The sequence below is a fragment of the Alligator mississippiensis genome, chromosome 8 (genome assembly GCF_030867095.1).
Source record: "Alligator mississippiensis isolate rAllMis1 chromosome 8, rAllMis1, whole genome shotgun sequence".
Lineage (NCBI taxonomy): Eukaryota > Metazoa > Chordata > Crocodylia > Alligatoridae > Alligator > Alligator mississippiensis.
Genome location: NC_081831.1, coordinates 34427264 through 34452413, shown reverse-complemented (window position 1 = coordinate 34452413; position 25150 = coordinate 34427264). Strand labels below are relative to the sequence as shown.

At 50.8% G+C, this 25150-nt stretch overlaps 1 protein-coding gene across 6 annotated transcripts in view; it reads right to left on the bottom strand.

Annotated features, from left to right (window-relative positions):
• Positions 1-25150, bottom strand: part of KLF8 (KLF transcription factor 8) — a 94930-nt gene that overhangs the window by 30927 nt on the left and 38853 nt on the right. For 2 of the 6 annotated variants that reach the window (XM_059732619.1, XM_059732616.1), the window contains exon 2: positions 22608-22706. The exons of 1 other annotated variant lie outside the window; for it this stretch is intronic. In XM_059732619.1, the coding sequence (XP_059588602.1) occupies positions 22608-22610 (3 nt within the window). In that variant the 5' untranslated portion in view covers positions 22611-22706. Of the gene's footprint in view, positions 1-3647; positions 4307-5814; positions 5873-20521; positions 20646-20802; positions 20917-22607; positions 22707-25150 lie in introns of those variants that run through there. 3 more of the 6 variants (XM_019481882.2, XM_059732618.1, XM_014609927.3) reach the window with 3 other exon arrangements.

The following is a 25150-nucleotide window of genomic DNA, read 5'->3' as shown; positions in this document are numbered from 1 at the left end:
GTCATTTGTGTTTCTAGTGATTCTTGGAGCAGCTGCCCCGGGTCCCAAGGTCCTGCTGGCTCACGTCTTTCTTTGTCTGGGTGTCTTTACATCAGCTATGATCCAGTTTGGAATAGATGCCAAAAATGGTGAACAAAGCACCTCCACAGGGGACCAGCCCCACACTGTGGAAAGCAGGAGGAATTAAAGCAGTAGTGATCACAGGCAGGAAGGTGAAATTTGGTTATTATGGAATGCAAAACTGCAAGCCTGCAGAGAAGGGGTAACCAGAAATGGAGGGAGAAAATGGAGAGAGGGAAGAACATAACCCAATAGCCGAGTTCATGACAGAACGCAAGCTTATAGTCACACTGTTCTCTTTGGGGTCTCTTGGCTTTTCCCTGGAACTGCTGGAGAAGCCAAGGGAGATGGGGGAGGGGAGGATCCAGACTGGGAGAGATCAGGCCAAGAGGTGTCCACAAAACAGGATCTTTGGCATTATAGTATACAAAGGACAGATGATGTGCGTGGTCTGGGGAGTTTCTTGACCAGAGCCAGCACTCAGGCTCTGCCCACATGGTGATCTTTTTCAGATGGGCTGCACTGATCTAGCCTTCTGGTAGGTTCCCATTACTTCTCAGCCTTCTGGCTCACATGACATGTAGCATGTAGTCCCTGTTGGCTCACAGGGGCTCACACCTAGAATCTCAGCCTCTTGTGGGCCAAGATCACCTTGAATAGTACTGTGTAGTTAAAGGTGGAGACTTGACTACTGCACTAAGGGCAGGCCCCTCTATGGGAGGCTATTATAGCCTCCCAACAGAAGGATCCGTGGCTACACGCTTTATTTTTGTGGAGATGGGGGATTTCTCCCTAGCTTGCTCCTTTGGCCTTTTGGCAAAGGGCAAGCAAGATTAGGGGGCATCTGAACTCCAAGGCCTCTGGGGTTGGGGCCTGCAGGTAAGATGCCTGCCATGGATTTGGGAGTATGTGAAGCCCCAAGCTGAAGAATCTGGGAGAGAGGATACTTGCAATGGTATTGCCACACAGACTTGAACGACTGAGCTCTTCTCAGTTGACAGAATTCAGAACTGATTTGACTAATTTGGCCTGAGACATAAAAACAAACAAACAACAGAGTGGGAGGGCACAGGAACCACAAGGCAGCCTCAGTACTGGGGGAAGGGGGCAGAGCAAGAGTGCTAGAGTGATTCCTCTACATGAGTTTCTCAACCTGTGGTACGTGTACCCTTGGGGGTACACAAGACAGGCAGGGGGTATGCAGGCAGTCCAACATTCTCTCTCTCTCTCTCACCCTCTTTTCCTCTCTCTCTTGCCCTTTCCACCTCTCAAAACTATGGCAAAAAATTTGGTGCACCGCGCATTGCACGGTGCTTTAAATTCCCCAGTAATAATCTGGCATGCACTGGGTTCAGCCCTCCTAGCTTTGGCTAACATCACCTCTAGCCCAGTTACATACTTGAGTTGTGCACCCCTACCCACACCAGATCAGACATCTGTCATATCACGGCCTTATATACAAAGCCCTTCTTCCAACATATAGCACACATTAGTTTGTAAATATAAAATCCCCTGGAAAATTGAGTGTTGGGGTACTTATTAAAATTTTCAGAATTTAGGGGGTACTTGCTACTTAAAATATTGAGAAACACTGCTCTATATAACCACAGGCACACCAGCCAGTCTTGACCTGGAAATAAAAAAAAATAAAAAATAAAAAAAAATGAGGCTTGGAAGGGATCTCAGGAGGTCATCTATTCCAATCCCCTGCTCAAGCAGAACCATCCCCAACTAGATCATCCCAGCCAAAGTGTCTACCGAGGTCTTAAAAGCCTCCAAAGATGGAGATTGCACCTCTCCGAGTAACCTGTTCCACTTTTTTACTACGCTCTTAGTGAGAAAGTTTTTCCTAATATCTTACCTAAACCTAACTCTGCCCCCTTCCCCCATTATTCAACAGAAAGATCTTTCCCATTTCTCCTTCTTCCCAAGGAGTTTAGCAGCAGGGGTGTTAAACAGCAAGATTCTACCTACACAATGTATTTTTGTACAACAATCAAAGTATGCTGGATCCAAGCTTTCATCCAGGACTCTCCCAGTTGGAGAGCACACCTTCCCAATGCAACCTTAGGGTACAGTGATGGATGCCTGCCTGAGTCTGCAAAGAGCCTGAACCAAATGATGAAGACGGCTACATTTCCCTGCTGCTCCTGCAATCCCATTGGATCAGTTCCACAGCCCAGTGATGAGACTTAACCATCACCATTTGCTATTTCATTACTGATCATTATAGGGATGGGACAGCAAAGGAAGTAGGGGTGGAGCCCTGGCAGGGTAGAAACTTGGAGTTACTGAATGGAAGTATGCTAAGTGGGGAAAAGATTTGCAAAGACAAGAGGGACGGGGAAGGAGGAAGGTAGGGAAGGAAGAGAAACAAAGGGGCTGCAGCAGCATGGCCCAGCCCTGAGCAGGCCCACTGAACTCTGCTGAGGCTAATGTCCACATCAGAAGCACTGTACTGGTGATGGGGCACTGGGAAAGCATGCCTGGTGCGGATGCACCTATACCAGTAGCACTGGGCTGTGTCCCAGTGTCACCACCCCAGGAAATGCTCTAAGGAGGTCTGTTGGGCAGATAGGGTCTGTACATGCTGCCACATGCAGCAGTATCAGGCATGGATCACACCCCTCCACAGTCCTGCCCCAATGCCAGGATGCCAGCAGAGATCCAATCGGCGAAGTGGACACTGTCTCAGAGCAGAGCTGGCCTTAATACAACTGAGTACCACAAAATGACTAATGTCAATGTTAGTCCAGGCCATGCAGTGCACTCCGATCTCTACCAATCCCCCCACAACACACCAGGTGGGTGGGACATGAACTCCCAGGGGGTTTACTGCAATCCAGGATTAACCACAGCCCTCTCAGCACCCCTGTTCTGTGCAGCTGCTCCTTGCTGCTCAGCCTCCTGCTGCTGCTGCCACCTGGTGTCTGCTAGGGGCATCAGACTTGCAGAGAGCCAGGGAGGTGGGGTGGGTGCGGTGCACCTTCCTCCTCCCTTCCTTAAAGGCACAGTGCATGCCACTGAGCACACCATCTGCTCCTTAAAGGTCCCTGATGTCCTGCCTCAACCTCCCCTTAAAGAGGCAGTGCACCATGCTTCCTGCAGAAGCTTCCGCCTTAGGCTTCCATGGACCAGCTTTGGAGGAGGGGCATGTGCACACGCACACACTCCCTCTCTTCCCCCCCACCCCCAAAAGGGACAGATTCACAGGGTTGAGCAAAGCAAACCTCCCCCTTATCCCCAACCCAGGTCCCATAGCTAGGTCCAGCGTACTTCCCTTCCTCCACCCCTCTGACTAAAGGTAAGGGGTGGGGGAAATGGGAAACATGTTGTGGCTTGAGGCATGTAGTCATGGAGGTGGGGGGCTGGAGGCCAAACAGGGATCAGAGCATTCCCCCAGCCAGGGCTGCAATGAGATGGGGAGTGATACCCCCCCACCCCCCAGGACTCCCAACTGCCAGGAAGCAGCAGGTGCCCTCCACCATGCACGATGGCACCTGGGCAGGCAGCATTATGCCAACTTGTCAAGCTCTCTCAGTGCCCCCTTCTCCAGGATTGCCCGCCCTGGCTCCAGGGTCACTTACCACCCACGCAGCGTGCTGGGGGCTCCTCCTCAAGTGCACTGTGCTTATGTCTTCCACGGGGAGGATCATACTCCTGAACCCGGTTCTACACAACTGCCCCCTCACCGCACACGAGGGCCAGATGATGCTTCTGGTCCAGTGACCAACGGGTCCGGAGGGGGTCCCCTCCACCACAGGACAATACACCCCGTTGCTCTGCCTGGTGGCGGTCAGCAGGATCCCCCGGTACCTCTCACCTCCTCTGGCCCAGCCGCCTGGAAACTCAACCCAGAGCTGGCAAGAGTCCCGGGTTGCACAAGCCGCTCAGCAAAGTGCCTCCCCGACACGCCTCTCCATGAAAGGACGAATGAAGAAGGAGGGTTGAAAAGAAGAAAGATGTGGCTGATGGCAGCAGCTTATTGCGAGCAGATAGTTGCGTTGGGAGCTGCCCAGACCAAGCCCAGTGACTTGGGGCCCCTTGGCCTCCCCCACTCTCCAGAAAAGGGCACGGCTGGTGGCTACCCAGCAACAGCCAGAAATCTACTGGCTGCCCCCAGTCCTCTGAATAAAGAGCTGCCTGCTGCTGCTGCTGCTGGCTGTTCCAGCCCGCCAGCCTGGAGCTGTGAGGTGTGAATAGTCTGACAGCTCCACCCTGGCCTGACCCTGGGTGGAGCTCCTTAAAAGGGACAAGCTGCAGAGAGGGAGAGAGGAGGGGAGGGGAGGGGAAGGGAGGGGCTGAGTGCCAAGCCAAGCCCGCAGCCGCCGCCTCCGCCTTCCTCCTCCCCTCCCCTGCCACGGAAGCATGCCAGCTCGCTCATCCCCAGGTAGCCTGGCCTCCAGAGTAGCGCCTGGCTCCTTGCTGTGGCCTCTGTCCCTTGGCACACAAGCTGCAGCTAAATGGGTCATTCAGGGCTGTGAGCTCCCCATGCGCTGGAAGGGAGGAAGGGGCAGGAGAGAAAGGTGGGGAGAAAGGGGGAGGGGAAAACGCAGCAGATCTCAGCCTGACAACTGGTTGCAATATTTAGAGACAATGCTTGCCATGGCAACCAAGAGCACGCAGCACCCGGCAAGGACAGGGAGGTCAGGGTGTGCTCCCCGCAGAGTGGGCAGGAGACAAGCAGACGGGGGGCAGCAATGGGAGTTGACAAGGGCTCCCACTAAGGGACACTGCTCTGGTGTCTGCTTTACTGTGGGTGAGGGGCCCTCTAGGGATCACAGGGTCAGCAGAGACGATCTCAAGGGCCTCTGCCCCAACAACCATTGGGGATGGAGGTGGCCTCCCATCCCCAGGCTGGCTGCCCAAGCAGGAGACCACTACACGGTTTGCACTTGCATTCTCATTAGATGACCCCACATCCCACCTCTGGCAGCTACACACACACACAAAGATGGAGCCGTTCCAGATACACACCCTTGCACACCCTCCCAGTAAGCCAGGTCCTAGGTAAGACCCCCAAGGCAAACTATTTAAAGCACATCTATCACTTCTCCCCCTCACTGGGGCTGAGGGGTTCAGGGGTGGCAGTGAAAAGGGAGTTTGCTCCTGTCCACTCTCCCCAAAAGCCCTGAGTAAGGGAGAGAGGGAGGGATGGCTCCCTGCTCCACCCAACCTACAGCAGCCTGACAAAGAATGGGAGTCTCTTGCACAGAGAGGAAAGCTGTTTCTTGTTTTAACCCTTCATCTTCCAGCACATTCCAGCCTGCTGCTCAGACAAAAGGGTCTGTCTATAGCACAGGCTTCTAGCCAGATTTCAGCCAAAACTCCCAACAGCCCTCCTACAAAACCTCACCTGCCTGTAGTTATGGGAGCTTTCAACCCAGCCTCGTGTTGACCATCTGGGTGTACAGATCAGAGCAAGTTCTCCTTTTGATATACATCAGGGGGAGGGGGTCTCTTTGGATATGCCCACTTGTAATGTAGCTAGAACCCAGGAAGCAGGGCTCAGGTTCTGACAGTCCTCCAGTGCCATCCCATGGTTCCCCAAACCTGTATTTTCTGGCCCCTCTGCCAACTGACATCCCACACACCACCTACATGCCAGTAGCTACCTGCCGGTTTATGTATATCTGTTCAGCGTTTAACCCTTCATTCCTACCAGCCTACTCCAGAACACCACTGCCAAAAGTCCCTAGATGATGCTATCCCACCATGCTCATAGCTGGCCAGATGACATAGGGTTCTGCTTACCCTTTAGTGTAACCACAGGGACTATATGGAGGCTGGAACAAGCGGTCTAAACCTGCGTATACAAAAAAAAAAAATTGAAAAGGCAGAAGATGACGACAATGAAGCCAACAGCTGTTCAAATGCAAGAAGTCCATTACATGAAGACTGTCTACCTCCAGGCCAAGAGGAAAGTACCAGTGTGTGCTATGTGGTTTTGTATATCCTTACATGCATCTCCCAGTGATACGGTTGTGCACCTGTATTCCCATTTCCCTTGCTCAATCTATGGTTGCCTCTACCAGGCAGTTCCTTGGGCCTGCTCCTGGCAAGTACTCATGCCCTCACAGTACAGGTGATTGTGCTGGGCTGTGACATGCACAACTTGAGGATGGCATTACCTATACAGATAGCCCAAAGACTTTGTGGACAGCAGCATCCTGCTTTCAGCCTGCCACATGCAGGTTTCCCTGTTGTGTTGCATCTCCAGGTGGGGAGGTGTTTAATTAAGCTCTCTCCTTCAAGGAGGGCTGAGGTTGGGATATGATTTCCTGAGCCACAGCAGTTGAGGATAAGCAACACCCCTGACATTAACAATAGACCCCACATTGATAACCATATTGTTAGGAAGGAATAAGATCCCTACATACCCCAACAAGTTCTGACTCCGTGCACCCCAAGAGATCCTGATACCCTGACTCTGCACCAATGCTGGCGCTCACTGACCTGTCTCTGATTGGCCAAGACCACAGAACACTGACTAATGGTCTTTGAGCTAGTATCTTCGCGTGCTTTTTACTGTGACCAAATCACAGACACCTAAGCACTATCAAGGGGCTTCCTGAAATGTGCTGGAGCCATTCTCTCAAATGTAGCTGGGATGTCAGACACAAGGACCATGTCCACCACTGACATTTTCATCTCACAAACGGTCACTGCCTCAGCACCAAGTTCACTTAATATCCAACTGGCTGCCCACGGACCTTTAAGCAGTCTGGGATAGCCAACCCACAGCTGACAGCAACATGCCTCCATTTGTGTCTGCTGGCACAAGAAAGTCAAGGTAAACTCTCTCATGGGGTTCCAGAACATGTCCTTCCTTGTGTGGAAGTTCTGATCATCCCAGAACAATACGACCCTAAAATTACATGCAAGATGTCCTACACCAGAAGTACCAATCTACATATGGGGAACACATACCCATGGAGTAGGCAACTGTTGTTCCCTCTCCATGACCTTGCCATCCAGCATAAAGAAACTGCCTTCCACCACCTCTCACACCCTCCAACTGCATCCTGTTACAATACCAATGCAGTCACAAGCAGGAACAACTCATCCACTTGTGCTGGATTCCTGGATTGTCACTGGCTGGAGCAGACAGAAGCAAGGAGCACGCAGATGCAGAAGTGTCTCAGCTAAACATGCTGGGGGTGCAAAGAACACTTGTGTTCAGAGGCCCTGGAGGCAGAAAGGTTTCCACACAATATGCCACAAACCAAGTCTTAGAGCACTCCGAGACCACAACACCATGCCCAGGTTACTGCAGCTCCAGTGTGAACAGAAGCATAGAGGTACAGTCTGGACATTGGGAAGCACACATGCATGCTCCCAGAAGCCAGAAAGTGGGCCACGGAGCCAATGCCCCCATCAACACAGACTCTTCAAATGTAACAAGTGGGAAATACCTAACACAGCACCCAGGGCAATGCAAGCTCCAACTGGTTAAAGGCAGTTCCAGCACTGCCCAAATGCTCTGCCAGAAGTCTATACAAGGAAACGGGGCTATCCAGGGGTGGTGAATGCCGCTTCAGTGTCACTATTCTTTACAAGATCACCCCATAAAATCCACTTCTCCCACAGGTAACGACTGGAGGACCGAAGTCTTACCCTAGCCCGACACTTCCACATCTAGTGGAGCAGATACTTCATGGCAACAATTTGGGCTCATGGCCTGTTATGATGGGGAGAGAGTTACCAACCATCCAAAGCTCATTGGCATCCCACCTGAATCAGCTGAAAACAGCTAAGGCACAGGAGATGCAGCATGGACAGGTCCTGAACAAGTACAATCTCAGTTGCAACATCCATCTGACTTGAACATACAAGGAAACCAGAGTTGCATTTTTATCTCCCAGCCACAGCCAAGTTGTGATTTGGGCAGCACCTGAAACTGGGCTCAGAGAGCACCACTGGTGCCACACTAAGACATCCCAGCACATTACCCGCATTCTGTCAGGGGGTCCCACCTCCAGCAGGAAACAGTCAAACCAGTTACAAGAGAGCAAGGACCCTCTTGGGCAGATGGCAGGAGAGCCAATACCCATGACACTCAGCATGCATACATGAATGGGAGCTACATTAAGAGCTGCTTATAGATCCTGAGTTTGGTGGTGCAATAAAAAAAACACCTTATATCCTCACACCATGCTCTAGGTACAGCACCAAGCACAGTGAGGTCCCAGTCCCTGGCTTGGACATGCAGCACAAGGATAACACACACCTGCACCTCCCCTTACAGACCTCCCAGACATGCACTGCCATGTCTCACACAGCCCCACGCTTCAGCCTCAACCAAACTGCATCTCCACAGAGCACAGCTCACCCTGCACTTGCAAACCCCTCCATCCTACACATACTCTCAAGCCCTCACCCCATCCCACACACTGCACACTGCTCAGCCTCCACCCCTCCAGGCTTCCACACCCTGTGGGCTGCTTTAACCCCTCGCCAGCTGAGTTCCAAAGGCAGCATCTTTCCCCTCTCTGCAAGTCCCATCTGAGAGAGGCACAAGGGGTGGTAAGCAAGGGTTAAGCCAAGCATGGTCTAACAGAGAGCAGCTGAGAGGTGTGGAGACAGACACCCTGTGCTCTGGGCCCTGGCTGCTGCTGACAGGGCTATTTCTCCTGCTGGAGCTGAATGAACAGGCTGGCTGGGGTGGAGCCCTGCCCCCAGCTCTGGGGCGGTGGGCAGGGGAGGGGAATGAAAGGCCTCACTGACAGGACTCCACCCTCTGCGCTCCCAAGCTGAACAAACAAAACCCTCTGGAGCTCCAGCTGGGAGAGGAGGCTTGGGGAGCAGGGGGAGGAGAGGATGGGGGTGGGGGAGGCAGAATAGAGACAAGCCTGTGTTCCTCAGGCACCACTATTCACAGGAGGCACCGACGTCACCGAGGCTGGCGCAGTGGCCCTGGCCTGGAACTCCAGCTCAGCCCCGGCAGCAGCCTCCCACAGAACCAGGCGCGGCCGGGCCGGGCTGGGCTGGGCCAGGCTGGGGCCGTGGCGCGCCCACTCCCAACTGGCTTTCCGGCCTCACGGGGTAAGAAAAAAAAATTGCATCACGAGGCCAGTGCTGTTAGAGTTACAAAGCCAGATCTGTTAGAGTTACAAAGCCAGATCTGCATCCAACCCTTTGGGGCTTTCCTGATCCAGGGCTGGGCCACTAGGTATGGAAAGGCTGCTGGAAAAGGCAGGGGGTAGGTGTTAGAATTGGAAGATCTATTTGGGATCCATGTCCGATTACAAGGGGAAATGAAACCCACCACAAAAGAGCTGCTACCATGAGAAGCAGGGGCACTCTGGGGCATGGAGAGCGCTCCTGTCCTTGGTTATTCTGTCAGCTGGGCAACCACATCCAGCACAGAAGCCAAAAAAACACGTCTGTATGCTTCTTCTGGGTAACAGCCAGGGCCAACCGTATGGAGAGTAGAATCTAGTGGTCTCAGGAGGTACTGAGATCTCATTGAGCTTCAATTCCCACTGAGAGGTCACTGCTTCGTTCTATCATCCCATTACACTAGAAAAATAGTAGTAATATTATTATTCTTAATAATAATAATAGTAATAATAATAATAGTAACAACAACAGCCATAGCAGAAAAGCAGTGCTGTTTCTCAAGCCATTAAACCACCTTTTCTTGGACAACACAGGTGTCACACTGTCATGGAAATGGTAGTAACGATAACTGTACCCCTCAAGAGAAGCTTTCTGACATGACAGACCTTCCTGACAATGGCAGTATCTTTTGCTGCATCTATTGAGAAGCTCAGGCCACCCTACAAAGTGTGACAGGTAACCATGCAATGAATGAGAACATCCCAAGGATGTGTGGCAAGCCAAATGCCTCCATGCCAGCAATGCTACATTTCCAGGCACCGTCACCCTGGCCTCTCCCCAGACACAGTTCAGAACTACTGTCACCCCTTGCCATGCAATGTTAGAGCTGTGACTCGTGTTCGTACACTTAACAAGATAAACCCAAGGATTTCAAATAGGAATCCATATTGTTAAAATCTTTCTGACCTGTTGTGGTCTTTCCGAATTCTATGCAACTTCATTGATCAGGTAATGTTTCATTTTAGAGTAGCTAAATCTTGCTAACCAAGCCCTGGCATTTTCCTGGAATTAAGACAAATGCATAATGGTCCCAAATTCAATCCTGGTGTGAGCTATTAGTCTGTGGATCCACATGAGGTGAATCTGGCCCTTACAGAAGGGGAACCCCTTGAGTGCATTTCCAGACAGATCAAGAGCACCTCTGCCTGCAAGCACTCCGCTCAAAGTGCATGCTGCCAATTTCTCTAGTCCCCAGAATGGGTAATCTTGTCCGTCTGTTGTCCCTCCACCCCCAACGGGTATGTGCACACCCTGCCTTGAAAACGGGTGTGGGCATGTTGGCAGCTCCAGGCATATCATCAATAACATCCCTTCCCACCCCTCCCCACCACACCCTCCCAGAGGAGGGAGACGGCCTCATCTCACAGGCAACCCTAAGTAGATCTTGTTCATGCTCCCTCTCTTAAGCACAGTGAATGGGATTGAGGCCAGGTCACACCAAGACAAAGAAACAACAGTGCCCAGTCTGCATGGCCACAGACCGCACGGAGGGACAAGCACAGGGTGGAGTCTTCACCCTGTGCTACAGCTCTGCTCCAGAAGTGCTGCAATGACAGCTGCCCAGGCTCCCCACCAGGCCACTTCTGCATAGAGAAGGCAGTCTCTATCTTGGTGTTCCAGGAGCCGGGCTCGGTGAACTCAGCTGCTCCTAAGAGGCTCCTGCAAGAGCCTCACATCCACCCAGAGGTGCCCAGAGCTGAAAAAAGGAAGAGTTAAAAACAAACAAACAAAAAAAACCCTCTGCTAAGTTAACCCACTCTCTAACAATGGGGCTGGCAGCTGGGTGGATGCATTCTGCCCTAAGCAGAGAGATGTCTCACACTCAGCCAGGGATGCTATCCAACTCACCACGCCACCAGAGAGGCATCCCTACCCCCACCTCCCTTCCCCAGAGGCTCCCAGTGCAGCAAGCTCTGACTGGGAGGGGTAGCTGCCTGCTATTTTTGCTTACACTCAGAAAGCATCTGATTTACTTGTTCAGTTCAGACTGCGTCCTTTCCTAATTCCTCCCTGCTGCTAGATGCACTCCATCCCAGACCCTAGATCTGAACTGCCCTGCTAAGCTAGTCCTGAGCACCACACAGAGTTCAGCTGGCACCCTCCATCCTAACCTCCCCGCTACCCCAGTCCTGGGGAATCAGGAGCTTTGCTCATGCACTTCATATCAGGACGTTTCCAGTTACACTAATGAACATGTTTAGATATGCTCTGTGTGGGCCATGCACAGGCACATTTTAAATAAATCTGCATAACTAAACATCAGGTAATGTGCAAAGATGAAAATTATGGTAATCAATAGCAAACACCTTCCCTCCCTCCCCCAAGGAAACGGCTCCTACCAATGCATACCCAAAACATGACACCTCTTTTGTGAGCTCTCCAGGCCTCCCACAATCTTTGGCTAAAGAGTCAGAATCACAAACTGGTTAGAGTAGGGACCTGGGACTCAAGGAGGACCAAGCCCCAATCCAGGCATCTCCTATGTGTCTCAGTTTCCCATCTGTCAACCAGGATGATGATAACTGAGCCTGGCTTTGCAAAAGGTTTTAATTCCCTCAGTGACAGGAGCTCCCAGGGTGCCGTCTCCTCTCTCCATGAAGTCCTGGTAGTGTCTGCACAAGACCTACAGAGAAGCTTCCAACTATTGCAGCTACCCGCTGGGGTGCACACAGGGCTTTGATACTTTTAGCACGATGCCATCTACGCTGCTCAGAGTGAATCTCAGCAGAGCAGCCATAGGGGCCTCAGTGCATTGGGGCTACAGTGCTGGAGTGAACCCCCCTCCCTCCCCCACCCAGGCATATGGCACAGAGGAGGCTTATGCGCAACCACTCAGCTCTGCCCACGCAGGTCCCTTCCACATCCAAGGCAACAGCCGCGCTCGCTGTACAGTTTCTCAGCTCCTGGCACACTCCAGTTGCTCTGCAGCCCAGGGGCCTCCTTCCCTCAGCACTGCCCTGGGGTCACCCCAGCCAAGGTCAACGGGGAAGGGGGTCCCAGCAGCACTAACTCCCACCCTCACCTTCGCCTGAGGTCAGTGGACAATTCCTGGTCCCTCCCCCACAGCAGACACACCCACGTCCTGCAGCACTGGGGCCCCAGCCAATGAGTGCCCCGCAGGGCCCAGCTCTCCTGCCCCACCAAGGAGCTCAAAAGGATGAAAGTGTTTTCTTCCTTTGAGGGAGGCTTGTTAGTCTCATGCTGGGCTCACTTTGTGTGCAGGCCACAGGGACTAGATGCAAAAGGCCCTGGCAAGTTAATGAGGGAAGCCTATAGCATCCATATGTCCCAGCAGCAGGGCCAAGGGCCTTTGCAGAGAACTCAGCCTGGAGGTTGTGTTAATTAGTTTTACACAGCTTTCTGAGAGAGCGATAGGCCCTCCCCAAGCATGCGTGCCTCCCCCGCCCCTGCTGCAGGGGTCTCAAGAACCACACACTCCCATGGCTCCCTGCCCTCCAGCTAACCTGCCCTTAGTGAGAAAGGCAGAGCCCTGGCTGTGCCAAAGTCACAGCACAACAGACCCCACTCCCCAGCACTGTCCCAGACATGCAGCACCACAAACCAGTGGCACCAGTTTAACCAGAGTTCCCTAGTTCTGGTTCTGTGCCAAGATACATAGGATCCAGGTTCTGCCCTCTGCTAGCTTCCTCCCCACCACCTCAGGGCTACCCTGTAAACATTCCCCTTAATTCGCTGTGTGCCAAGCAACTAGAGCTTCCCATCCAGCTAGTCACAAAAGAGCCCACCACTGCACTGGAAAGCGAAGAGACAGCAGAACTAAACCTTGGCCATGCCACAGGGATGACCCCCCAGCATGAGCCCTGTGCACATGTGCATTAATGCATACACATGCACACCCTCCCCCACAGGAAGGCTAGCCTACGCACGTAACCCTAAAGCCTCCTTGGGTTTCCTCCCTTAGCTCCCCATTTTCCAGCCCCTTCTAGCTCCAAGACCAAGACACAGCCTCCTGAGCAGTTTTCAGCCACAAGCTGGACCTCACTGCCTACCCATCCCTGCTAGCCACTCCCACCTACTTCAAAGCAGTATCCTGTACCCAACGGAAAGAAAAAGCCCACAGGAACAGGCTGCCAACCCCACCCTCCGGCACCCCCACACACAGGGCACAGCCCTACAGCTGCATGTGCCCTTGTATTCAGAAGCATCTCCAATTCCCCCCCCCCAACCACGCATGCACAGAGCTGGGCTAAGTGGCACACCCCTGCAGCAGAGCATGGGTAACCCCTGCTTTAGTATGGCATGAGGCTACCTAGTGCTGCCTCCTCTACTCCAGGGGCACAGCACCACAGTCTCCGCGCCCCAAATGACGATTGCCCCATGCCGAGGTATATCCATCACCTTCATACATTGTCCCCATCCCTCTACTCCTTGGATTTAATCCAAGGGCTTCCCCATGTACCCTGGTCACTACTTGTCCAATAGGAATGGTCCTCCTATTAACCCTGTGTGCAAGAGTCCACGTGGGTCCCGCTGCTAATCAGCGGATCTGCTCATGTGGAAGCTTGTTCAATCTTGTATGCAGGGGTTATGCACAGAGATACTTCTCAACACCTACTGTTCTGCTTAGAAGAGGCAAATCCGTGAGGGTTTCCAGAAAACAACTCTCACTGGAACAAGATCTAACCATAGCTCCGGTATCACACTACCATCTGACCTTTGAAACAGCCCTCCGTCTCCAGAGGGACTTTACCACAATTTGCTTCTCCCCATGTGGAGAATCAGGAAGAGCTTCTCCTAAGAAACTGCTCAGGGGCCAATGCTACCCCCTCCCACCCAAAGCTCAAACATGCCTTTCCTCCCTGTTTACGGAAAAGAGAGGCTGGGGGGCAGCTCTCTGCATGTTAGCTAACTTAAAAGAGGCTCCTTGAGATCCCAGTTGGTGTTCAAGAAAAATGTCATATGTCAGTTCTGCTGAGCAGAAATGCCTTCCCAGCATTATGGTCTGGGTGCCCAGAATCCGGTTGTGAGGACTGGACCAGATGTAATCTGGTGGCCCCCTCCAATCCAACTTTCCTAGGACTCTATTAAAATGCCACTTCAGCAAGTATACTTTAGAAGGAAGTACACTGTCTCAGTTTTGCCAGTAAAACAGCATCACCATCCGGGTTTTTCCAGCATAGTTATGTCAGTCAGGGCAGTAAATTTTTCACCTTCCTAAACAACATAGATATTCTGGCAAAACTTATGAGCGTAGACCATGGCTTGCGTTTTCTTCCTCTTTCCTAGAACTCCCAACAAACAAAACCTTCTCTGAAAAATAGTCTAGGTTGCTTAATTACAAAACCCACCCCCACAAGCGCTTACCAGCAAGGAAATGGCATAGGAAGGTAAACTGCAGAGATTTTCTAATACCTCTGGTCACCATTACCTGTCTGAACAACAAAGGAGCTCCTCCACTCTGGATGGTGGGGACATGCCCCGCACAAACCGCATTCCCCGTAACTGTAGCCTCAGCATAATTGACATGTTTCTTCCTTGCTTGCATGCACTGTAGAATCTTATGAGGGAGAAAGCGTGAGGTCAGAGTTAAGGTTCTGGCTCCTAGTTGCAAAAGCTTCACAGATCTTGTGAACTTAAGCAATTTCCTCCAGCTTTTAGTGCATTGGGTAATTTTCTACAAGTTTTGCCTATTCCAGGTTTTTGTTCTGAGAAAGATGCAAGCCAAAATTTTTAGAAACAAGGAGGCTAAAGTTCAGCTGCTGAATAAGCAAACGCTCAAGTTAGAGGATCTTCAATGGACGTATGGGGAAGTGACCGGATGGTCAATATGTTTTAAAAGTTGTTTTGTTTTGACTTACCTGCACTTCAAAGTTGTAACCCAATACAACTCTGGGAGAAGGGGACCTAGCAGAAACCGGACACACACTGCAAGCTTCCCTCAGCCAAAAAGTGTCAGGGTCATGTGAAATAGGATTTATTACCAACCAAAGAGCTTAATGTAGATGTGGTTATACTGGCTAACCTGCACTTTTACCAATATAAACCTTGTCAGCACGGGGAGCATTGTGCCACTGTAATATCTCAGTACAGGTAGAATGGTCTTCCTATTGTAGCTGCAGAAGCAAGTGCTCTAGCATGGCTGTAGTTATCCTGATGTAATGGGATATTGCCCTTCCCCTGGGATATTCCACTAGCTCCTTTCCACTCTTAGAACAACAACAGTGGTATAAGACAGCTGAATATCAATCTACCTGTATCCACACTTGGAGGATTGTACCATTTTCATTGCCAGGACAACTAAAGTAACAACCTTTTAACACAAACATTTGCTCAGATGGGGGTTTTATACCCATTGAACAGTCCTGGCACACTTAAACCAGTATGACTCCCCAGAGGGGCATTTGTACTCTGGTATCAGAGTGCCTTTTCCCAATTTAACATGTCACTATGGAAACAACAAACTAAACCGGATAATAGGCCCTTTTTGCTACTGAAGCAAAGGCTCTCTGATATTAGAGTATCTCACTCAGCTCTGACTGGCATGTTCCTCAGCAGAACAGTGATACCAGGAAAATTCTGCCCTGTGGATAAACCCCATATTCCTCTCATTTCCAGGGCAAAGATACAGGCTTCAGAGTAGAAACTGCACTACTCCTGCCCTGTTAAACCAGCCTTGTGGAAGAGGAAACACCCTTCAGGCCTTTACAGCTGTATCACACTGTGGCATACAGCATCCCATGACCACAGAACCAGCGTCAGGAAGGGTTGTTAGCTTCCTCCCATAGGAACAGCAATGCCCCTTCCCCTCCTGCCTGTGTTCATACTCTGGAGGCAAAGCCATTCTTATTTTCATCCAGACCACAGCTGTTCCCATGATCACAGACTCTCCTGCCCTTCCCAGAAACTCTTTCCCAGGGAAAGAAGGATTCAAGGCCTTGTTGACACTTTCCTACTTCTGCCAGCAGCAATTCTTGCAGCAGAGAGCAGCCACCATCAAAACACATGTGCCCATGTACTTCTGGCATGTACTCCACATGGCTTTAGTCACCAGCGCACGAAGTGCACCCTGGGAAGGCATCCACTGCTGAAGGGGGCTGCAGTAGCCAGCAGAAGACATGCACCATCCTTCCAGGGGAAGTGCTGGAGCTGTTGGCAGAAAGGGGCTGGTTCTACCATCAGTGAGGCTTTGAGGTAAAGACATCAAGGACCTGTCTCCAGAACAATGAAGTGTTGACTATGCCTCAACACGCCCTCTCCTCAAAACCACTTCTTCCTGGTTGCTAGATAGTCCCTCCCCTGGAGGTCCTTCAGCTGGAAAAAGCTGATGTGCAACTCCCAGGAACCCAGCTCTACACAGCTGAGAATCCCACATAGCAGCATCAAACAGCATTTTCCTCAGGGCTGGAAGGCAGGGCAGCCCTGACTTTCATCCAGGTGGCTGTAGGAGGGGCCTGGTAATCAGGAACTGAAAGGCTCAGGGGTCTCCAAGGGGGAACATAATAATTGGGAGGAAGGGCGGGGCAGATTCCAGGCTTTTGTCCAGAAAGATGAGAACAGGTTAAGCAGCAGGAGGCAGGATGGTGTGGAGAGGCATGGGGGAGAAGAGGAGCCGTATAAATCAACCCTCCAAGGGTTAATGCACAGAGCCATTTCCTACCGCTGTTTTCTATGGAGGCCGGAGATCTCATGGGATTTCACACTAGTATAAATCAGGGTTAACCACACAAGGGAACCCCCCAATTTAGCCCAGAATCGCCAGCAGAAGAACCAGGCCCTCACACAACATGTACGGGCAACTCCTTTGTTCCTCCTGTACAGCCTTTCCCAAGCAAGCAAGAGAAGAGTCCAGCCTGTGGCAGCTGGCAAGAGTCGGAGGGAACAGCTCTCAGCATGCAGTGTTGCTGACTGGCAGCATTTCTTTCCATATTTTCAGGGGAGAGGGGACCTCCTGGAGACCCCCATAGTCCCCATCCCCTGCTGAGCCCAGCAGAGGTTTCAACCAGGTCTCCATAAATAAAGCCTGTGGGTAGCTATCACACCCTCGCTACTTCTTCACTCTGTCCCCCTGAGGTGGAATACACGATTGCCAGAGGGCTATGCTGGGGCCAGATGCTCCCAGTGCCCTCACTGCCCCAGTGCCACGAGTTTCTGCCCCTGAAGTGCCAATGAGTTTCCCCGGTGCGACGGGCACCATGGAGGGCTCCCAGGAGCCTAACATGCTGCATTTCTGTTCGGGAATGAAATCCGGTTGAACTTCCTCTGACTCTGCTTCTGGGTTAGAGAACTGTCCTGAGGCAGGCAGAGCAGGGAATGGCCAGGCGCTAAGTGGTTACAACAACAGCAAAACAAAAAAGGCATTTCTCTGGATTCAGCTATAGTCACAGCCTCTCCACTCCCCGCTTTACTGGTCATCTGTGTTGCTTTTAAAGGCTCAGTCCCAGCTTCCATCAGCTACCTCAAGTCAGCCACCACCAACCCTGCGTCCTACAACCAGATGCCCAACCCCAGTGCCTCTGCCCTGCTGAGCCCTGCCCAACTCATCTGTCCATAAGGGCTTCTGCAGAGCTGGTTGTGTGGCAGTTCCTGGTGGTAGGCTGCAACCTGGGTTCTACTCCCTACTGCCAGAGCTACTTACCTGTGCTGGCTTAGACAGGGACAATCCTTCTTTGAGGACTAAATGGCCCTGTGAGCTCCCTCCCAGCCCTAGTTTTCTAAGGAAGCATAAAGTGAAAGGAATGAGATCACAGCCCTGGAAGAAGCAGTGCAGGATGACAAACAGGGCTTCCAAACATCTTTCCAATCTGTGTGGGGGCCAACACAGAACCCCACATCCTGTTATTCTGTACTCCCCTGATGGATTCTCTTGGCATAGTTTGGTTTCTATCCCTGCTAGTCCTCCTAGATCTGATAGGAATGGCCATGGCTATAGCCAGCACATCTTCCTCCAGCAGCACAGTCTGGGTTGACACCGGCAGAGGGACAAACAAACAGCAGCAACCCTGCACACTATGGTGAAATGCCACGCCTAGCTCTAACAAGACAACACCTTTGCTTCACCACTCAAGGACCAAGCACTGGGGTGTTGGTCTTACAGTTAGGACTCCTAGCAGGAAGGGGCCAAACGTCGTCCCGTCCCGTTCCCCCCCCCCCCCCCCCCCCCCAATTTCAGGCTGCCTTGGATACAGCAAGTGGGAGCTCTTCACCATGGCTAACTTTGTGATCTACATCCCCTAAACTGACCCCATTGCCAGAATGGTCCCTGTGTAGCCCTGCCCCTTTAGTACAGGCACCGGGTGGGGGATAGCAGCTGGGTGAGCTGGATAAGCTAGATCAAACCTACAGCATTCACACTCCCACCACAGCTGCACACACCCACCCCTGCCACTGGGCCCCTGCAGCCAAACACGCATGTTGGTTCCTGGCTTCCTGCCTGGAGTAGGCCCTCTCCCCTCGTCTCCCCAAGGTGGCCAAACACTGCTACAAGTGACCAACATAAAATGAGATCAAGCCAAGAGGGTAGGAAATTTACTCCCTGAAGAACAAGCAGCACCAATCCTCAGGAAAGGAGTGGAGACTTCTCATGGGAACAGACTAGATCCAGGATGCATAGGGAACCACTAAACTACAGTGGAGTGCAGGTGGAGAGGGTGGAGATAGTGGGTACCTGGGATACAGGGGGTGGAGCAGAGGATGCTCAGGGCCACAGGTACTGGGGCAAGCAGGGAGCAGGCAGCCAGGCCCCAGACACAGGTGAACAGATAACTACACCAGAAGGAGCCCACCTTGCACCTCAATTAGCCTAAAATGTGCACGGATTTAGTGGAGGCCGAACACCTCCCATAACTGGAGAAATCTAACTGGATTAGAGAGAGAGCACTGCACAAACGTCTCTAAATGGCTAGGAATTAATTGGATCCAGTCTAGTAATCGGATTGTTGGGCTGTAATGGCCCCGCCTGCTCCACACAGCCGCTCCCCTGCTTCCTCCCTCCCTTCCCCCTCCCCTCTGGGGAATGGGGCAGCAGAGCCACTCTAAAGCCTGTAGCAAGGTCCCCTCCCTCGCCCCAGAGTCAAAGCCTCCCTGTGTGAAGGGGAGGGCGGTAGCAGCCACGCGACATTCTGGTGTGGGGGACTGGGCCGTGAGAAAGCAGCCATCCGACTCCCCGCCTGGCTCTATCAGGCCTCGCTCTATTCCCGGGCACAGCTGGGAGCTGCAGATATCTGGGCAGCCCTCACAGATTTAATGAGAGCAGGGCTGTGCGCTGCCGAGAACAGGGCTGTGCGCTGCCGAGAGCGGACACACCCTGCCTCCAACAAGTCCACACCTCCTACAGGAATTTCCTACCAGTGCAGCTTCTCCCTCCACCACAAGCAAAACCCCTCCTCTGCAGCCTGCCAAGGGATGCTTGCCACAGGCATTCTCTATCTGCCCTTTAAAAAGGGGGACAAGCAGCCTGTCATGTCAACAGCCACTCTCACCACTGCCGATCCAGACCATATAGAGCCAGATCCTCAGCAGCAGTAAAATCAGTGTTGCTCCACTGGCACGAACACCAATTTAGAGCTGACAGTTGCTTAGACCATAATATCCTACCACGCATGGTATAAAAACTATGGCCCTCCAGACTCAGTCTGTTTCAAGAGAGTTAAAGAGCAGAGGTCAAGGCCTGCTCTCAGTGACTCTGGCTTTGTGCATTTGTGTAGAGAAAAATTTGGTGCTGTACTTTTGTATTTCAAAACAAAATCCTTATGTCTGGTGTTTCCACCCCCCCTAGCTTATAGCAGCCAAGAAGTCCATTTTCCAGGCCACTGCGTAAACTGTTTACTTCTTGCTTTTCCAGGCCAGGACAATGAAAATAAGCTAGCTAGTTCCATTTGTTCCCATGCACTGTGGCACCGAGGTTACCATACCCTGCCTGGGGAGAGTGCTAAGGAAGTAGGTATTGAATTTTTTTAAGAACGAAAAAGTCAGAGATATTTCCAATGGGAATTTGCATCCACCAATGTTACTAAGCTTACATGTGGGAAGCACTTACCCTGGACACCAAATAACTGAAAAAACAAATGGCCAGCCCTTGGCTTCTTGAAGCCCACCAAGAAAAGCAAGGTCCCCAAGCACATTTTGTTGAATGAGCCCCATTGAAGTTTTAGAGTTGTGGGCCGGGGTACGTAATTCAGGGCCATTAGCACCAAGACATGGTCTAAAGTATTGATTTAGAAGGTACAAGCCACTACGTGCAAAGAGCCTAAAACATATATATATATATATATATATGCACACACACACACACACACACATATATATATAGAGAGAGAGAGAGAGAGAGATTATGCTATGTGCCTTTAAATGCACCTTCAGCATGTATTAAAAGTACAACCTGTTTAAAATCATCCAGCTTTGTCCACTCTAGGATCAACACAGCTTGGTTGGCACCATCCTCATTGCTTGCCTGTACTGGCAGACATTCATAGTGTTGAATACATCAGTCTGAAAGGGCTAGCCTACAGAGAGAAACAGACTGGAGTAGCTATTCCAAAATAAGTTGTTCCAACTCCAGAACAGCTTTCTACTTAAACATTATTCCCAGTTAAAAGACAGTTAATACCAGAAAGACAAACATCTTTCCAAAGCAGAGTAGTTCTTTCCAATTCAAATTACCTGAACTCTGGAGCATGCACTGTCCACACAGAAAACTATTCTGGAATGTTTTGTTCCAGGATCTCTCTTCTGGTCACTTTCCCCAGACAGACACCGCCATGCAATGGCTCATACCTGCAAGAAGTTTGCTCAAACATTGAGAGTAGAACAGACCTACGTGGTAATCAAAACATTTTATGATCTGTTCAGTCAGCACCACTCAGTAAGATCCTGTTCCCCATTAAAAGCACTGCTCTTTAGTTTCTCTTCTTTTCCCATCCTCTTTCTTTTTCTTCCTTTCCCATCTTTCAACCCCTCTTCTTCCTGCTGCATTAATCTTCCTGGGAGCAACTCCCAATTCTCATCTCCTCTTCTTTCACGTTCCCAGCACCTACTCCCTCCACTGCTAAAAAGCACCCACATTTAAATAATTAATGATAGTACTAGAGGTGCATCACTGGACTCCAAAGCTAACATCCTAAATAAGGCGGTGGATGCAGAGGAACTCTCATGTCTAGGTTGCTTCTTCAGGTTGCCTGCAGACATCGCTGCATGATTCTATGCTGTGTTTCACACATGTGGAATACTTCTTTGCGACTACAAAGCCTAGAAACTTTAAAAGATTTCAACTAGCTGGAAAAGCCACATAGACCACACAAATTTGGAAACTCCTAATGGGAAGGAATCTGTTCACCCAGCACAGAAATGCAGCCATCTCTGGAGTAGCTATTTAATAACTCACAGCAACTCTGCACAACAGATCTGTAAAGGAAATGAAGAACAATGCTAAACCCTTCCTGCTGTTTCAACTGGATACAATGCAGCAGACTGCAATGCAGGCCATAGAACAGTTCTAACCCTACTGCACACGAAGAAATAACATGTACCCATCATTCTCATACCTTCATCCCCTCCAAGATCATCATCTGTGCCCATGTAGGAATTCTGTAACCAAGCAAAGCTCAGGGCTCCAGAGCACTGTGGAAATGGACACTGCACAAAGCTTCCTTTTAACCCACTTGTTCCTTTGGCCCCATAGCACACACATTGAAGTACTGAGGGATGGGCTGGCACCTTGCCAAAAGCCTGTGGGATGCACCTACATTTACATAGACTTTTAAGCCGAGATTCCCACACAAAGAACAACACCACTTTGAGGGTTGCAGGGCAGCAGCATCTATGGATTAAGGGGCAATGGTGCTCTGGAGTTGGGCTTTTACACAGTGTGTACACTATGGCAAAAGAAGGGGCTGGTAGAAGCAGTGAGTGGGCCAGAGAGGGATGGTTTTAACCAAAACTCATTAAGTGGCCCTCCAGCCAAAATAATTGCCTGCCCCTGGAATACAAAGACAAGTTAGGGTGCTATACCTTGCAGCTGTTTGACTGGCTTGGCTGTAGGGAAGCATAAAAAATAAGGGTTGGAAGGGACCTCAGGAGGTCATCTAGTCCAGCCTCCTGCTCAAAACAGGACCATCCCCAACAACATCATCCCAGCCAAGGCTTTGTCAAGCTGGTCCTTAAAAACCTCCATGGATAGAGATTCTGTCACCTCTTTAGGAACCCGTTTCAGTGCTTCACCACCCTCCTAGTGAAGAAAGTTGTTCCTAATTATTAACCTAAACTTCTCTTGCTGCAATTTGAGACCGCTGCTCCTTGGTCTGTCACCTGCCACCACTGACAACAGTCTAGCTCCATCCTTTTTGGAAACACCCATTAGGTAGTTGAAGGCTGCTATCAAATCCCCCTTTCAGTCTTCTCCTCTGCAGACTAAATAAACCCAGTTGCCTCAGCCTCTCCTGAGAAGTCACATGGCCCAGCCTCCTAACCATGTTTGTCGCTCTCTGCTGGACTCTCTCCAACTTGTCCACATCCTTCCTGTAGCGGGGAGCCCAAAACTGGACACAGTACTGCAGATGTGGTCTCACCTGTGCAGAACAGAGAGGAATAATTACTTCTCTCAATCTTGTGGCAATGCTCCTTCTAATACAGTCTAGTATGCCGTTAGCCTTCTTGGCAACAAGGACACACTGCTGGCTCATATTCAGCTTACTGTCCACTGTAACCCCCAGGTCCTTTCCTGCAGAGCTGCTGCTTAACCAGTTGGTCCCAAGCCTGTAGCAGTGCATGGGATTCTTCCGTCCTAAGTGCAGAACTTTGCACTTTTCCTTGTTGAACCTCCAACTTGTCTAGGTCACTCTGAATCCTAGCCCTACCCCCCAGCATATCTACTAATCCCCTGCCCCCCCACCCCAAGTTTGGTGTCATCCATGAACTTTCTGAGGGTGTAATATATCCCATCTTCCAGATTGTTAATAAAGATAATGAACAAAACAGGCCCTAGGACTGACCCCTGGGGCACTCCACTTGATACCGGCTGCCAAACAGACATCAAGCCATTGATCACTACCCACAGAGCCTGACAATCCAGCCAGCTCTCTAGTCACCTTACAGTCCATTCATCCAACCCATATTTCCTTCTTAGCTTGCTTGCAACAATGCTGTAGGAGACAGAAGTGATGCTGACTGGTCTGTAGTACCCTGAATCCTCCTTCTTCCCTTTCTTAAAGATGGGCACTATATTGGCTCTCTTCCAATTGTCCAGGACCTCCCCCGATCCTCACGAGTTTTCAAAAATAATGGCCAGCGGCTCTGCAATTACATCAGTTTAGCACCCTCAGATGCACTGCATCTGGCCCCATAGACTTGTATAAGTTTGGCTTTTCTAAATAGTCCCTAACCGGTTCTTTCACCACTGACATGTACAGTCGGAACATACCCTCCGTGGTCCCCCTGGACCTGCTCGTGTCTCTCACTCCCCTCCCCCAAAGCCCTACTGGTGCCCCTCACCCTCCACCCACAGCCCCTGCTCCTCCAGCCCTGCTGGTTTTGCCAGCCATGGTTTTGCCAACCACATCCTTTCTGCAGTGGGGCGCCCAAACTGAACACAGTATTCCAGATGTGGCCTCACCAGTGCTGAATAGAGGGGAATAATCACTTCCCTTAACCTACCAGCAACACATGTACCAGTGTAGCCCATTATGCTGTTCGCCTTCTTGGCAACAAGGGCACACTGCTGGCTCATATTCAGCTTACTGTCCACTGTAACCCCCAGGTCCTTTTCTGCTGAGCTTCTGCCCAGCCAGTCAGCCCCCAGCCTGTACTTGTGCATGGGATTGTTCTGTGCTAATTGCAGGGCTTTGCACTTGTCCTTGTTGAACTTCATGAGATTTCTTTTGACCCAACCCTGCAATTTGTCTGCATCACCTCTGAATCCTACCCCTACGCTCCAGCATATCTACTCCCCCCTGGCTTAGTGTTATCTGCAAACTTGCTGAGGGTGCACTCTGTGCCATCTTCCAGATTGTTGATTAAGACATTGAACAAAACCAGCCCCAGGACCAACTCCTGGGGCACTCCACTTGATACTAGCTGGCAACTAGACATCGAACCATTGATTACTACTCCTGAGCCCAATGCTCCAGTCAGTTCTCTCTCCACCTTACAGTCCATTCGTCCAGACCATACTTTCTTAGCTTGCCTGCAAGAATGTTGTAGGAGACCATATCAAAAGCCTTGCTAAAAATCAAGTTACACCACATCCACCAGTCTCCCCACATCTACAAAGCCAGTCACCTCATCATAGAAGGAAATCAGGTTGGTCAGGCACAACTTGCCCCTGGTGAATCCATGCTGACTTGTTTCTAATCACCACCTCCTCCTCCAAATGCTTAGAAATTGATTCCTTGAGGATCTGCTCTATGGTTTTTCCAGAGACTGAGGTGAGGCTGACCAGTCTATAGTTCCCTGGATCCTCCTCCTTCCCTTTCTTAAATATGGGCACTATTTTTGCCCTTTTCCAATCATCCAGGGCTTTTCCTGATGGCCATGAGTTTTCAAAGATAATGGCTAATGGCTCTGCAATCACATCAGTCAACTCCCTGAGCACCCCCAGATGCATCCGATCTGACCCCGTGGACTTGTACACTTCCAGTTTTCACCACTGAGGACTGCTCACCTCCTCCCCAAACTGTGCTGCCTGGTTCAGCAGTCTGGGAGCTGACCTTGCCTGTGAAAACTAAGGCAAAAAAGGCAATGAGCACTTCAGCTTTTTCTATATCCTGTGTCACAAGGTTGCCTCCCCCATTCAATAAGGGACCCACACTTTCACTGATCCTCCTCTTGCTACCAACATACTTCCAGAAACCATTCTTCTTACCCTTCACATCCCTTACTAGCTGCAACTCCAGTTGCACTTTGGCCTTCCTAACTTCACCCCTGCATGCCTGCACAATGCTTTCATATTCTTCCCTAGTCATCTGTCCGAGTTTCCACTTCTTTATAAGCTTCCTTTTTGTGATTTAGTTTACTG